General features: G+C 39.9%; 1 protein-coding gene across 1 annotated transcript; it reads right to left on the bottom strand.

Annotated features, from left to right (window-relative positions):
* Window positions 1-9,899: 9,899 nt before the first annotated feature.
* LOC130999001 (uncharacterized) lies at window positions 9,900-13,067 on the bottom strand. Its single transcript, XM_057924464.1, has 6 exons — window positions 12,618-13,067; window positions 12,444-12,537; window positions 12,020-12,106; window positions 11,811-11,894; window positions 11,422-11,553; window positions 9,900-10,755 (listed from the first exon to the last, which is right to left on the bottom strand). Exon 6 carries the CDS (start codon window positions 10,678-10,680, stop codon window positions 9,985-9,987), a length of 696 nt encoding a protein of 231 aa, XP_057780447.1. The 5' UTR covers window positions 10,681-10,755; window positions 11,422-11,553; window positions 11,811-11,894; window positions 12,020-12,106; window positions 12,444-12,537; window positions 12,618-13,067; the 3' UTR covers window positions 9,900-9,984.
* Between the last annotated feature and the right edge of the window lie 3,844 nt (window positions 13,068-16,911).

Raw genomic sequence — 16,911 nt, forward strand, 5'->3', positions numbered from 1 at the left:
GCTTCTCATAGGTCTTTTGCGGTAAGCTTTTCGTGAAAGGATCAGCTAGGTTCTCCAATGTATCAATCTTTTCTACTAGCACATCTCCTCTGTTTACGATTTCTCGTATGATGTGGTACTTTCTCTCTATGTGTTTTGACGCCTTGTGGCTCCTGGGTTCCTTAGAATTTGCCACTGCACCCGAGTTATCACAATAAATTATGATACTCTTAGGCAAATTAGGGACCACTCCTAGATCCAAGAGGTAGTTCCGGAACCATACAGCCTCTTTAGCAGCTTCCGAAGCAGCTACATACTCGGCTTCCATGGTGGAGTCTGCAATGCACTTCTGCTTTGCACTCCGCCACGATACGGCTCCACCTCCCAAGGTAAACACATAACCAGAGGTAGATCTCTTCTCATCCCGGTCAGCCTGGAAATCCGAATCGGTGTAACCCAAAGGAAATAGACTGTTTGACTGGTAAACTAGCCTATAATCTCGAGTCCGTTTCAGGTACTTGAGAATATGCTTTACCGCAGTCCAGTGTCCTGGTCCAGGGTTCGACTGATATCTTGCAACCATGCCAACGACATAGCAAATATCAGGTCTCGTGCATAACATTGCATACATGAGGCTACCTACGGCGGAAGCATAGGGTATCTTCCTCATCTCCTCAACCTCACTAGGCGTCTTAGGACACATGTCCTTAGACAGAGGAATGCCATGTCTAAAAGGTAGTAAGCCTTTCTTGGCATTTTGCATGCTAAAATGAGCAATCACAGTATCAATGTAAGACGCTTGAGATAAGCTCAACATCCTTTTCTGGCGATCACGAACGACCTTGATCCCCAGGATGTACGCTGCATCTCCTAAGTCTTTCATTTGAAACTGTTCGGATAACCACTTCTTTATGTCCGATAATAGCTCAACATTGTTGCCAATGAGGAGGATATCATCTACATAAAGTGCAAGGAAAAACACGTCACCATTGGCATCTAAACGGTACACGCAACTTTCGTTTTCACAACGAGTAAATCCATAGGATTTAATGACCTCGTCAAAACGTTTGTTCCATGACCTCGAAGCTTGCTTAAGTCCATAAATGGACTTCTTAAGCTTCCACACAAGATGCTCTTCGCCCTTCTTCACAAACCCTTCAGGTTGCTGCATATAGATGTCCCTTCCTTCTTCAAGGAAACCGTTTAGGAAAGCGGTCTTGATATCCATTTGCCAAATCTCAAGGTTCATGTGGGCTGCTATGGCAAGGAGTATTCGGATAGACTTGAGCATGGCAACTGGCGAAAAGGTCTCATCATAATCTATACCCTGTTTCTGGGTATAACCTTTCGCCACCAGTCTAGCTTTAAAAGCTGCGACTTCGCCATCCGAATCTCTCTTTCTCTTGTATACCCACCTACTACCTATAGCTAAGAAGCCATCTGGTAGTTCGGTCTTCTCGTATACATCCATAGCACCCATGGATTCTATTTCAGAAACCATGGCCTCGTACCAAGAATCTGCATCTTGATCTTTCATCGCTTGTCTAAAGTTGTCAGGGTCGATATCCTTTTGTTCATCAACAGGGAGAAGATCCGAAGATTCTCCCAAGAACATAAATCGATCGGGTTGAACTACAACCCTCCCACTACGACGAAGCGGTGGTGGTACAGCTGTGATAATGGTTTGTGCAGGGTCTTGTGGTGCATTCACTTGCACACTTGGCTGGGGTGATGGAATCGCCTGTCCATTGCCTTCGATTTCTTGAAGGACAATCTCGGACTTAGACTTGTGATTACTTTCATAATCGTGTTCCAAGAATCGTGCGTTGGTGCTAACAACCACTTTCTGATCCTTCGGATTATAAAAGTAACCACCTTTCGTTTCCTTAGGGTATCCTATAAACAACATTAGTTCGCATCTCGGCTCCAATTTCCTCGCTTCCTTGTCTAGCACATATGCAGGACAACCCCATATCTTTATATGATTCAAGCTAGGCTTACGCCCTGACCATAACTCAATAGGAGTTTTAGGAACCGATTTGGACGGTACCCGATTCAGCAAATAAACCACTGTTTCCAAGGCATATCCCCAAAACGAAATAGGCAATGATGCATAGCTCATCATAGATCGTACCATTTCCATAAGAGTCCTGTTTCTTCTCTCTGCTACACCGTTCTGTTGGGGAGTACCCGGTGCAGTCAATTGGGATGTAATCCCAAAATCTGACAAGTATTGCAAGAACTCGTTCCCGAGGTATTCGCCACCGCGATCAGACCGCAATGACTTGATAGATTTACCCGTTCTCTTCTCCACCTCCGCCTTGAATTCTTTGAATTTCTCAAAGCATTCAGACTTGCGTTGAAGTAGGTAAATATACCCATACCTTGAGTAATCATCAATGAAAGTGACGAAGTACTCGTACCCTCCACGAGCTCTAGTGGACATCGGTCCACACAAGTCAGAGTGAATCAATTCTAACACATCCGAGGCCCTATTACCCTTTGCCTTAAAAGGCCTTGCCGTCATCTTTCCCTCTATACAGGATTCGCAGGTTCTAAATGGCACAGCTTGAAAGTCTTTCAAGATTCCATTTGAAACGAGCCTTTGGATCCTATTTAGATTGATGTGGCCTAATCTTAGGTGCCAAGTATGTGTATATTGTTCATGAGAATAATATTTTCTCTTATTTGGATTTGGAAGAATTTGTGATGTAGATGCAACATGGACAGAGTTATTCATTGGACATGTAATAGTATAGAGAGAGTTGTTCAAAATTCCAGAACAAATAATCTTGTTATCTCTCATGATAGAGACACCCCCATCAAAAGTAACAGAATATCCATTCAAAAACAACTTTGAAACAGAAATTATGTTCCGCCGAAACTCCGGCCCATATAAAATATCTCTCAAAACTAAAATGTCATCACCAAAACATAAAGATAAATCTCCAATAGCAACAGCTGCGACCTTCGACGCATTGCCCATGGAGATGGTGATCTCATCACTTGCCAGCTCCCTTGTTGGGTTGAACCCCTACAAGGTGTAACAAACATGGTCAGTTGCCCCCGTATCCACTACCCACGAATGAGTAGAAAACGAAGCTAAACATGTTTCTGTTACTAAAACTTGTGACGTACCTTGTCCCTTTGCCTTGAGCACTGGACAATCTTACTTCCAATGCCCAACCTTGCCGCACTTGAAGCACTTTCCCTTGGCCGTTGGCTTGTTCACGCCGCCGCTAGGGCCATCAACTTTGGCTTTACCGCTCCCACTAGCCTCATGGTCATGCTTGCCCTTTGGACCTTTCCACTTATTTTTCCCGCCTTTCGACGAAGAAGTAGATCCCTTGACAGCAACAAGGACCTCTTTCCCATTGCGCGTGCCCATGACTCCCTCCGCCGAAACTAGAGCATTCAATAACTCATTGAGAGTATAGTTGGCCTTGCTCATAACGACGTTGAGTCGGAAGTTCTCATAGGTTTTGGGGAGAGTGTTGAGGATGATATCGACTTTGGCTTCGCCTTCGATACCCCCTCCTAGCAGATCAAGCCTGTCAAACAAATTTGTCATATGCATGACATGATCGTGCACCGAGCTGCCCTCGCTCATTTTACAAGATAAGATTTCTCTCATCAAGTTATAACGAGCAGACCTCTCGGACTCCCCATAAACCTCCTTGAGGTTTAACATGATTTCAGCCGCGTCATTCATGACCTGATGCTGGAGTTGCAAAGTTTGTGACATAGTCATCATAATATAGCACTTGGCCATATTATTTGACTTGTGCCACCTTTTATGCGCCTCACGTTCCGCATCAGTCGACTCATCAGTTAAGGCCGCGGGACATGGAGTAGTAAGCACAAAACTGTGCTCATCAGCGTCAAGTATGTACATAATATGGCGTTTCCATTCGGTATAATTTGGACCGATGAGAGGATTGTTTGCTAGAATGTTAATAATCGGAGACATAGACATATCTGAAAGTAAACAAATAAACATGTAAGAACATGAAAAGCATATAGTTCGTAACAATAATATTGTAACCTTTTGATAAAACAATATCAATGAAACCTCCAACGGCTCAAAGAATCCCATGTGCAAGCCACGTTGGGTGGACGTTTACACATGAACTCCTCAACCAGACTATTTACCTAGTCATTTAATTTCCATCCATGTCAACTTAACCTTTTGACAAAGGAAATTAATAGTTGGCACCTTAACTAGACCATATCATCATCAAGAAGGGACTCCTTTGGGAGTTGTACATTGTACTTGATATGATATCTAAGCAATGACCACATTTTAACCTTGAAAATTAAATTCTCGAAATTAGCATACTCACTCGGACCATGCCGCTTTCAATTTAATTTTCTTGGTTATCTTATTTAATTCCATTCTCCAAAGTACTTGTGAAAATTACACAAGTAAGCCACGTTGGGTGGACGTTTACTGCATAACTCCCACTACTTTAATGGTTTAAATATTTTTTATAGAAACCTCTTCTGACAAACTTATGAAAAACAAATATGAAGTAAGCCACGTTGGGTGGACGTTTACTCATATTGCTAATCACTTTGTCTAGAGACCGCATGTGGAGGTCTAAAATAATTTTTAATTACTATAAAAATCATTAAACAGCTTAGTCTTTTTCTTTCAAAAGGTTTGTTCATGCTCAAGCACATAAACCTAAACATGCTTCTCTAGAACGCAACATGTAAATCATGCTCGCAGAATTCTAAAACATGCTTAAGAAAACGGCAAACCTACTATCATGCTCGTCTAAGCGCAATTAATAAACAAATATTAACAAGCAAAGACGTGCAAAAGCAGGTAAAGAGCATAAGGGATTAACAACCACGACATGCAAAGAACAGTAATGAAAGAATTAAAATTCTTCGTGATCCATTCGTGGAAACCCAACATCTATTCTATTACAAAATAAAATAGAAAAACAAGCCCAAAAACTAAAAAGGCCCGAAAACTTCAAGCCCGTCGTTGGAATAAGGGTTTGGGCCCCCTAGGGTTTGAGACGCAGCTAGGGTTTGGAAACCCTAGCCGCCGCCGCCCTTTGCATCCTCCACCGCCGCACAGCAGCCCTCGGCGCCGCCCAGCAGCACGCCAGTGCTGCAGCAACCAAGGCGCGCGTAGCGTCCCGGCGCTGGCAGCAGCACCGTCCGGCACTCGGTGCTTCCGACGGTCCTCGCGCACAGCGGCAGCAGACGCGCGCAGCCACCAGCAACCGATCGGCAGCTTCCAGCAACAGCAGCAACAGGCGCTCGGCGGCAGCAGCTCCAGCGGACGACAACAGCAGCGGCAGCGCGCCGCCCGCCGGGCGCGCAGCGCGCAGAGCGCGCAGGCGCAGCCCCGGGCGCCCACCGCCGCTGCCCGCTGCTTCCAGCCGTTCGCCCAGCCCTAGCCGAGCCCGCCTCGCCATTAGCGCGTGTCCAGACCAGGGAGCAGCAGCGGCCGCGCGGTCGCCTGCCTGGGCGCGCTGCGCGCGGTGTGCACGCACCCGCGCGCGCGCTGCCCTTCGGCGCCCGCGGCCCCTCGCTCTCGATCACCCGCGCCTCGCCATGATCCGGCAGCCCGTGCCGCACTCCTGACACCGTTCTTCGTTTATTGATTCGTCGTCATCCTCGTTTCGTTCCTCGGTTTTACAGATTTACAACGGAAAATAAAATACAATTGAAATCCTAATCTAACCACGGATTTTCTTGTGGTGAAAAACGATTACAACGTCAAACGACGTATTCCACAAATCAACAAATCACGAAGAACAACGACAGTTAAAAACAACGCATATTATTAATCGTACACAAATTAATAATAGAGCCAAGAAATTAATCCTGGGCTCTGATACCAATTGAAGGAATATTAAATTGAATTAATACTCGATTGCCCGATGATCGTTTCTTGGATTATTATTAATTCATCATACAACGATTAATTCCTAACATGCTCCTATGAATTTAACAGCTGCACACAGGTGTTAGGAAATACTTACTTGAGAATTGGATGCACAGATGGTTGATGATCGCGTCGAATGATTCAGACTCCAGCTCTGATCTTCTCGACTGTATCCCGCTCAATTCCCAACATTGGATGGACAACAAACTATGAGAACTCCCAAGATAGAAAGCCAATCACGTTCCTGCGCCTCCCTCTGCTCTCAAAACCCTAATTTTTATCAGTGTATTTTCCTGAGAGCTGACAGCTGTATTTAAAAATACACAAAGAAGGAGGAGGCGCCACTTTGATGAGAGGGCCGATTTTACTGTCTTCTAGGGCTTGGAGACATTGGGCCAGCCCAGGGACCAGATACAAGGAATAAAGATGGGCCTCAAATAAATTAATTTATCCATGGTCAGCCCAGACCATAATTAATTTATAAATATCAGTTCATTCTACTAGAGAACCGATACTGACTTACCCCTTTATTGCCGGTGATGAGTCGGGGCTTGTATTTAGACTTATTAAATCTCCGTATTTAAAATATCCGACATCCATTAATTAATTAGAGCTCTGACAGCTTAAATTAATTAATCTCTTAATAATTCCTTAAGCAGTACCACTCAAACTTTATTATTACGCCTGAACTTAATCAACCTGCAGGGTTTAGCGTAATAAACCTTATTAAGCTCCTTAAGGGGATGTCATTATCCTATACCGGATACGGGTACTAATACAGATAATCAAATATCATATATTAACCGCTATCACCCAAGATACAGAGTACTCGAGTTAGTATATAACTTTCACCCATAGTAAGTCAAAGTGATATACGAGTTAACATATATATCTGAATACTTATTAGTATTAAGATTTATAAGTCACCGAGATCTTGATTCTTCACTTAAGTCAGATAGAAGAATACATCTCAAACTGTGGTCCTATCAATACGTAATGACGTACCAGTATAGACAATTAGCCAAGACAAACTACTTCCATCAATACTGCAGCCTAAACCAATAACTTGTCCTAGAGTTATTTCGGCCGTGATCATATTATATCTCTTAAGGTTATTCCAATTATATGGTCTTCTGTGATCTACAACACACCATATAATCTACTTATACAGAGATAAAGAACATACATATGCAATCATGAACACCAATCAGATAGGAGATAAGAATAGTGAATAACAGGAATCATTGTATACAAGCATAAAGTTCTTGCTTTCAGTATACAAATCCAACAAGTATCGGGTTGTGTAGCTGCCTTGATAGCTAAACCTGATTTGAGAGAAAGAATTGTGCAAGCACAAAGAGAAGATTGGTTCTTGGAGAAGATGCGTCTTGCTGCAAGAACGAATGAAACGAAAGGATTCACTGAAGCCAAGGATAACGCACTTATGGTTGGTGAAAGATTGTGTGTGCCACATAAGGAAGAATTAAAGAACGAGATTATGAGCGAGGCTCATGATACTCCTTACACTGCACATCCAGGCAGCACAAAGATGTACCAGGATTTGAAGAAAATTCTCTGGTGGAAAGGAATGAAAAGAGATGTAGCGTTGTTTGTAGAGCGATGTCTCGCTTGTCAACAAGTGAAGGCCGTGCATCAAAGGCCGTATGGAATGCTGCAACCACTACCTATCCCTGAGTGGAAGTGGGAGCACATCAACATGGACTTCGTAGTGAGCCTACCAAAGTCAGCACGTGGAAACACTGCTATTTGGGTCATAGTGGACCGATTATCAAAGTCAGCGCATTTTCTGCCAATTCAAATGACATTTGGATTGGAGAAACTTGCAAAGTTATATGTCAAAGAGATAGTACGCCTTCACTGTGTACCTGTATCTATCACATCAGATCGTGACACCAGATTCACATCGCGTTTCTGGAAAGGTTTACAAGAAGCAATGGGCACTCAGCTAAACTTCAGCACAGCGTACCACCCTCAGACTGACGGGCAGTCAGAAAGAACGATTCAGATTCTAGAAGATATGTTGCAAACGATTATCGCAGACAAAGGTGGAAGTTGGGAGGATTTGTTACCTCTCGTGGAATTTGCTTATAACAACAGTTAACAAGCAACAATTGGAATGGCTCCATATGAGGCTTTGTATGGCCGAAAATGTCGATCACCACTTTACTGGGATGAAGTGGGTGAAAGAAAGCTATTAGGTCCTGAACTGGTCCAACAGATGGTTGAGAAAGTCGACCACATCAAGCAAAGAATCAAAGAAGCTCAAGATAGACAAAAGTCTTACGCTGATAAACGCCGATCAGAGTTAGAATTCAATGTTGGGGATCGAGTTTTCCTCAAAGTTTCTCCCTCAAAGGGAGTTATACGTTTCGGAAAGAGGGGCAAGTTACGACCCCGTTATATAGGACCTTTTGAGATCCTAGATAAGATAGGCCATGTAGCCTATAGGTTGGCTTTGCCGCCTAGAATTGGGGACGTGCACAATGTGTTTCATGTCTCTCAATTAAGAAAGTATGTGTTTGATCCAAAGCATGTGATTAAGCACGATGAAGTGGTCCTAGCCCAAGACTTAAGTTATGAAGAGAAACCAGTCCAAATACTTGATCGCAAGGTTCAAGTTTTACGGAACAAGAATATTGTTCTCGTTAAAGTGAAGTGGAACCATCACGGGATGGAAGCTAGAGGCCACATGGGAACTTGAAGATTCAATGAAAGTCAAGTATCAAGAATATGTGCACTCTGCTCTGTTTAAGGCTCGCAAAGTTAATCAATTGAGGTTCTCTTATGACCTAACACGTTGTCTGAGAATCGTGTACACATGCTAGCTGACCTGGTGGGTTGATCTCCATCGGGCACTGGCCAGAGGCGTTATAAGGGTGCTCGACGGGATGTGTTCCGGAGCATGTATCATGTAAGGCCTGTCTGGGTAGCGTCCTGAGGTCAATTCAACTTGTCTGAGTTACGTCCTCAGGGCAAGTGCAATGAGAGAAATGGATCCGTCGGTGGCTAAAAGGTCCGGGATCACAGCGAGTAACGGAAAGGGAGTGTAACATGTGCGCACAAATGAAAATTATTTTAACATGCTTAGAAGTCCTTTCAATTTAAAACCTTCTAAGTTATGTCAATTATGATTGGATAAACTGTCTTTATTAAAATATGAAATGTTTATGAAAATGCTTGCCCACTGAGTACATTAGTACTCAGCCCAAAAATACTTTCAAATGTTTTCAGGTTGGCTGGCCGGTGCTGACGGGACTGAGCTGAGGCTAGGGTTCAATTTCTATATAGACTCCCGCTGTAGTAATAACTCTTTTACACCTTTTGTTTTCTCAACTTAAGATGACTTCCTGTCGAGCTTCAATTTAAAATTTCCAGTTTTATGTTAATGAATGTCGGTTGTCAGAAACATGAAACAAAACTTGTGATCCAAAGGGGCCTAGCCCGACTCGTTATCTTATTATTCGGGTTTTAACAAGGTTGTTCCTTGTTTATTTTTATGAATTAGTTGCACCTCGATTATATTTATTCATTCAAGAATTGGGGTGTGACAAGAAGTCATTGACTTAAATGATCCATGATACACATTGTTTCTTTTTTAGATTTGTGGTTTAATTTTAAATGATATTTCGAATTGTGTTATTTTAATATTAAAGTCACGAGTTCTTGTAGATGTTCACGAATTTGAATGTCCTATCTTGTTTTATATATTTTTGTTTAATACTTTTCAATGTTGAGATATGAAATGACTTTAATTGAAGAATATACGTGAAAGCGCTTATGTTTGACATGCTTCTATAATGTTTTTCGGCATTTGTAATAGTCAAAAGTAGAAGGAAATAGGTTGTTTCCTGATTTTTTTATCTTATTTAATTGAATAGTATATAAGATGATTAAGACCCTTAGCTTGTCAGATTTTGTGTGTATTATATTGCTTTTATGATTCCATGGGAACAAAATACATGTGTTTCTGATCATATGAACATGTCTGGGATGCATTAACCACGCATTCACATATTTCATATAAAATTTTATCTAAGTGGAACACACTGCATGCTTAGAAGCTTTTATTACATTGTTTAAAATGTTGCAATAGATTTCGAGCCATACTTTCTTTTTGATTGTCGCTCACTTTGCCTCAGTGAAGCTGCCCTCTCTTTCTTGGCTAGCACAACGAGCCTAGCAGCAGGTTTCAACACTCCAGGTTCTACAGGTTCTGCTGATGATCCTCTTGATGCTTCTGTTCTAGATGGGAATGCCCCACTTTTCAACATAGCCACAAACATTTTAGCCCTTTTGAGCCTCTCGGCTTTCAGCTTCTGCACTTCTGTCAGATTTGCATTAGAAGAATCATCCCCTCCTGCAACTTCATGAGAAGATGTTCCAGCAATTGTCTTTGGCAACATTGCAGAGATATTGCAACTTCCACTTTTATCAGACTTTTCACCGGTACTAAATGGTAGCAAGGGCTGAAGACTGCCTGAGCTTGCAGGCTGCCCCTCCTCATTTCTAATAGCATTAGTATGCGAATTTGAGGCAGTGTTAGTGATGTATCGCAAACCAGAGCTCTTAATTCCTTTTGTGGCAGCCTTAAGGATAACAGCTGCTGCAGCTGCATCTACAGTAAATCCACATTCTTGGGATTCTTTCTCTGTCTCTTGTGCATCTTTCTTTGATTTGCCAATTACCATCTTTAACTTCTCTTTCCTATCAGATTCAAATGGCACATCACAAAGATCAGAAGTGGAGTGTGAATTTTCGTTTTCTTTGAGCATAGAAGCTTTTCTGCTAATCCCACGTCCACCTAGATCCTCCTGTCCGGGATAGAGACTCTTGCCATTTACTTTTGACTGCAAAACAATAAGAGACTATAATAGGAATGCCATGCCATTTTTGTAAACATGTCAACCAAAAAATAAAAATACATACAGGATCTTCAAAGTAGCACATGTGTAGGTTTGAGACATTCAGACATACATAATTTTAGGCTCTACTTGTTTATTTCAATGAACCGCATACACTATGTCAGTGTAGGTAGTATATAATTTAGATTGAAGAAATTTAGTCAAGCTTGTTCAAGCATAAAATACCCAAGCTTACAAACTAATGAGACTTTAGCACTATATCAGTTCCAGCTGGAACTATTTTCGACCTTAACTTAAAAGAGGCTTATTAAAAACCCTGGGATGTTTGTTGTTAGCAAGACACAAGTTATATGGTTAATGAAAACAAAAGTAAAATTATCAATACTTTAAAGTACTATATATTCAACCAAAAATATTTGAGGTAGTCTACCTCAAATATTTTTTGGTTGAATATATAGAGTAAAAGAACATGACAAAAGCATGCCTATATTACACGTAATTTAACAAGAAGCATACAACGTACATGATTTATGAAACTATTTCAGGGAGAGCACGCAAAAGGATAAACACAAGAGCATATGATACATTTTAATTTCTATCAGTTCATATGCTGCATTGGATAAGGAAGAGGGGGTGTTGGAATGACGGTACCTCCTGAGCTGCCTCGAGGGCTTTTAAGTAGTAGGGATGATACTGATTGGATGAAAGAAGGAAAGAAAATCACTCAAGCTTACTATCTTCCTCAAGTATTGTTGCCTCAAACTGCCTCCCATTTCTCATAACCTCAGAAAACCAAAAAGAAGAAAACAAATTAAACTGCAAGATTAAAAATTATAAAGAATAATCTCAATATAACAACGATAAACTGAAGGCACGGCACTAGCTGTGTCACACATCACTCGTCATCGGAATTAGTAAACTGACACTCAAAGAAACTTCTATTTTCCTAATCTCACTTGCACCGCCCTTTGTTATGACATCAAAGGGACAGAAGGTGCCTGTGTACGGCATACATCGGTGCAAACTTGGTAAATTCGTACCTTCAAGCGCTTGCAGTGATCGCTCGGATCCTAATAATTGAATGCAATTGGCTGATCAGGTCCAAGAACCTCACCAGAAGCAAGCTGAAAGATCAGAAAAATTTATTACTCAAAAACTTGTAAATACTTCACAATGAAGCCTTCATTTCTGCATTGATTGTTCAATAGAATCCCAACTTATATATTATTGGAGTAAAAAAATTTTTTACTTTGAAGAGAAGATGATTGGATATCATCCCCGCAACACCAGAGAAAGCAATGTTAACCAACTTCTTCCGTGACTTCGTCTCCTCTTCCTACCAACGACACACACACACACAATAAAAAAACGTGCATCCGCACATTAGGACATCGGTTCTGATCTAAGTAAATGAAGCAATGTAGTAATGTCTCAAGAGTTTTACATGATGAAACATTCAATCTTCACTTATTCCCACCATTGATCTACTTCCAATATTTGTATATTACCTAAATTATCTTGGCTTTATTTGAACTAGTTCGATTACATACTCAAAACTACTAATTCTAGCTCTCAAAACCTCGTAAACAAACAATTAAGTCTAACAAAAAAAGAAACAATGGAAAAACACATGAGGATTATGTCGAGCGCAGTGTGTGCAATAAAAAACTCACAGCTTTGAGATCATAAGTGAGACAGAAAACCCCATAGCACTCAGCGTTCTTCTTCATTTCCCCTAACTTCACCGTCGCCGGCGCTTCAACTTCACTGCAGAAAGGCATCAACTTCAACTTCCACTCAATCAAGAAAACCTCAAAAACAGAATTCTGCAGGCAAAAGGGACTTACTTGGAAGTGACGGAGCACCTAATTCTCGAGTTCTGAACAGCCCAGGAGGTTTCCCAACGGTTGGTGACTTGTGGCGACAAGTATCGAAGCAAAATCAGACTCAAATTAAAGATAAAGTTGAAGTCTTGAAGCCGAATCAGACCACAATTTCGGCCACAAAACCTTCCGAACCAGCTAACACGACTACGAATTCATCGTCAGAATCTGCCTCTGGAGCCAAGAACATCTCTGCAAATGGTTAAAAGGGAATTGCGGAAAAGGGTGTGCCCAAGAATCTCACTTCTTCTTTGATGAAGAAACAGAGCAATGGCACAAATGTTGAGAGAAAAGGGACGGATGATTTGATTAAATCTTTGATGAATTGTGATTTCTTTTATGGGGGGGGGGCTATGAACGGATAAATGGGGGAAGGGAGGCTATGAATTCTTCAATATGAAATGGGGGTTATAAAATTGAAGTGATAATTAATTTAAAGTTTAATAAAATTTGGGGGCTATAAAATATAGGGTAGAATAGTAAATTCTTAATTAATTGTTATTAATATTTTAATAGAGGGGCTATAAGGAGTAAAATGGGGGCTATGAATAGAACCACCCAGAGCAGCTTATTGTCCTAGGAACAAGATTTACACAAAGTGTACCTTGAAGCCTAATCATCCAAATAATAATATATGTAGGTATAAATTAAAGTAAAATATTGGACTATACAGGAGTACAAAGGCAAAGAATAAGATATATGTAGATAGTTATTTCAGTGAGAAATGGTTCAAGCTTATTCTATCTAAGGGGACACTTATTTTGGAGAATTAGGTTTGCTAGATAAAAATAGTAAGGTTAATTCCTTATTTAGTTTGATGGATTGCAACTTTAGAATATCCAAAGATCCTTGATTATTTTTATACTTCAAATTAATTTTGCTTGATTCTTATCTCATGAAAATAATGGGATTGAAGATATTCTATTTTTGAGAATAGAAATATTTTTCCTCAAAAAAAGAGAATAAAAATACTCAATCTTATTACTATATATAATCAATCATGCAAACTTTGGATAAAATTGTAAGGTTTAGCAACTCCGAGAGGAGCTTGGGATAGATTGAGAGCCACATTTAAGGCTTCACGGACGAGAAAAAAAATCCTTTTGCGATGGTTATTCTTTAGAGTACTGCTAAATACACATAATATGTGTGCACATAAAGCCCTTGAAAATTTATTTCCTAATTTGAATTATTATTATTACTAAATTACCCTTAATTAATATTGGAAATTTTCTAAAGAACTTTTTCCCTTTATTTATTGCAACAAATTTGGAAACAAAATATTGATATGGCCACTAATCAAGATCCTATACATAGAAATTGGCACTTCATTTTAGGAAAAGATATAAACACGATTTTGTTAGTTTTTTTATATTTAAAATACAATTATTTTGATTTATCATGATCATATTTACTGATATTTTTTTAAGTATAAAAATTCATAGATAAAATAATACTACGATTTATTTTTTTAAATATACTTTAACAAATGTCACGATATTCCTCTAAAATTTAATATACATTATACTATTATTATTAAATAAAATTTTATTAAAAAAAGGAAAACAAAAAACCTAAAACCCTTGAGAGCACAGAGAACAAACTAAGGGCCGAGCCTCGTTAAAACCCTTTTCATGTCCATGTCCTTTTTCATTTTTGTTTCGTTTTTCCTTTCCATGTCCTTTTTCATTTTTGTTTTGTTTTTTCTTTTTGTTATTTTTATTAATTTATTTTTGCAATTATAATAATTCCTTCATATTTTATATTTTAAATTTTGAGTTCATTAAATTTATTATGATATAATTTTATTGAGTAACTGATCGATGTGCTCAATGTATTTTCATAATCATATATATATTTTTTAATTTATTATTTTGAATTTACTAATTTATTTATAATATATTGTCCTATAGCATATTTTTATTGAGATATGGATTGATGTGCTCAAGGTATGACATTATTCCTACAATTATAACCATACATTTATATTTTATAAGTTTTATTCTAATTTCACTAATTTGTTATGATTTATTCATTAACATATACTACATTTATAAAATAATGAAAGAATGTAGTTAGCGTATGATATTATTCTAACATTTTAGTTATTCTTTCCTATTTTATATAAATTCTTTTTATTTCAAGTCCACTAATTTATTGTGATATACTGTTCTATAGGATAATTTTATTTACTAATTGATCGGTGTGTTAGCGTATGACATTATTTTTGCTATTATAGTAATTTTTTATGTTTTTATTTTTTATTTTTTAAGTTCACTAATTTATTATGATATATTTTCCTGTAGTGTATTTTTAGTAGTTATCAATCGATGTGCTCAACGTATGATTATATTATAGTCATTTATTTGTATTTTTTTAATTTTTACATTAATTTCACAATTGTTATGATTTTTTCATTAACTTGTACTTTTATAAAATAATCAGAGAATGTAACTAACGTATGAAATTATTCTAACCATTTTTGCTATTCCTTCATATTTTATATTTTTTATTTAGTTGCTCTTAATTTTTTTAACTTATTAACTTATAATTATTTTAATATTTATTAATTTAAGCAAGTTGGTGAAACATGATCTAGTGGATGTAGATTTAATCGGTGAATTAAGGTAAAACGATAAACTTTACCTAGTGTTACTGAAAATCGAGAGAGGAAAGTAAAGTTGAGAGCACAAGAACTGATTGCTGTTGTATTGAGAATAGAGATAGCGTCCTTCTACAATGCACGAGCCCATGGCCTATTTATAGATTACACGTAAAGGGTAAAATAGTAAATTCATCGTCGGAGCATGCATCTTGCGTGGTCGGGGGGTAAAATAGTAAATTCACCCTCGGGCGGGAGCTTTTCCCGCTCTTTTGATGATTTCCCTGGCGAAAGTCATTCCTCTGGCGAGAATGATTTCTCTGGCGCGTGTGGCTCCTCTGGCGAATGTGATTCCTCTGGCGAGTGTGGTTCCTCTGGCGAGTGTGATCCCTCTGGCGAGTGTGATCCCTCTGGCGAGTGTGGTTCCTCTGGAGAGTGTGATCCCTCTGGAGTGTGGTTCCTCTGGCGAGTGTGATCCCTCAGGCGAGTGTGGTTCCTCTGGCGAGTGTGGTTCCTCTGGTAAGGTTCATCCCTCTGGAGAGTGTGCTCCCTCTGGCGAGTGTGGTTCCTCTGGCGAGTATGATCCCTCTGGCGAGTGTGATCCCTCTGGCGAGTGTGGTTCCTCTGGCGAGTGTGATCCCTCTGGCGAGTGTGGTTTCTCTGGTAAGGTTCATCCCTCTGACTTCTCTGCTGGAGCCCGCTCATTTGGCTAAGACCACTTCTCTGCTCTGCACATACTTTACTCCTCATCAGCTACTCCCCCCCAGTCTAATTGAGTATTCTCATGGTCTATACTCAATTATTTGGATTTTACCCAGCGTGGGGTGTCCACTCTGGATTTTTGCCTTGGACATGTCATTAAATGCTTCTCAGTTTCTTGGGCTCCGGCCCAGTCAAATCGAACTTTTGTATAGAGTGGAACTCTTATTTTCTGTTGAAGTGTTTGTGGTTCCTCTGGTCAGCTTCCCTCTGAGCGGCTTCTCTGGTTACTCTCCCTATTTGATTCCTCTGAATGATTCTTCTGGACGATCCTCCTGGTTGATTTCTTTGACTCCTTTGTTCGAGGATTTCTCTGACTCTTCTAGCGAGGATTTCTCTGACTCCTCTAGCGATGATTTCTCTGACTCCTCTAGCGAGGATGTCTCTGACTCCTCTAGCGAGAATTTCTCTGACTCCTCTAGCGAGGATTTCTTCCACCATTCCCAGTTCCAGCGCGGCCGCCCTCGAGACTCAAAACCAGCTGGCTCCCTGTCTCTTTATCTAATTTTTCCCTTGTAAATTTTATGTTCACTTTTTGTAAACAGTATTTCCCAACTCTGCATATATTTTATGGCATGTCCCTTTTTAAATATTGCTTTCTTCCCCTCCCTCCAATTCTTACTTTTGATATATGTGTTTCCCAGATTTGAATTTTTTATCCCTAAAAAATAGGATAATGATAACAACTTGGCTGTATACGGGGTATACACCCCTACTCCCCCCCAGTGTCGTGCGCGTACTTTAGAAGTCAAGCACGATTGTGCCGACGTCCAGCCCTGGCTAGGACCTTGGCCATTCTAGTTTAATCAACTGCTTACCTCTGCTCCGTTCGAGTTCTGTTGTTTGAGTGGCCACTCCCCCCCAAGTATCAAGGCTGGATCAGCTTCGAGGAAGTGT

The sequence above is a fragment of the Salvia miltiorrhiza genome, chromosome 8 (assembly GCF_028751815.1).
Source record: "Salvia miltiorrhiza cultivar Shanhuang (shh) chromosome 8, IMPLAD_Smil_shh, whole genome shotgun sequence".
NCBI classification, from domain to species: domain Eukaryota; kingdom Viridiplantae; phylum Streptophyta; class Magnoliopsida; order Lamiales; family Lamiaceae; genus Salvia; species Salvia miltiorrhiza.

What these genes read in the sequence shown, in the direction of transcription:
- LOC130999001 (XM_057924464.1), bottom strand. Translation starts at nt 10,680, where the DNA reads ATGCTCAAAGAAAACGAAAATTCACACTCCACTTCTGATCTTTGTGAT.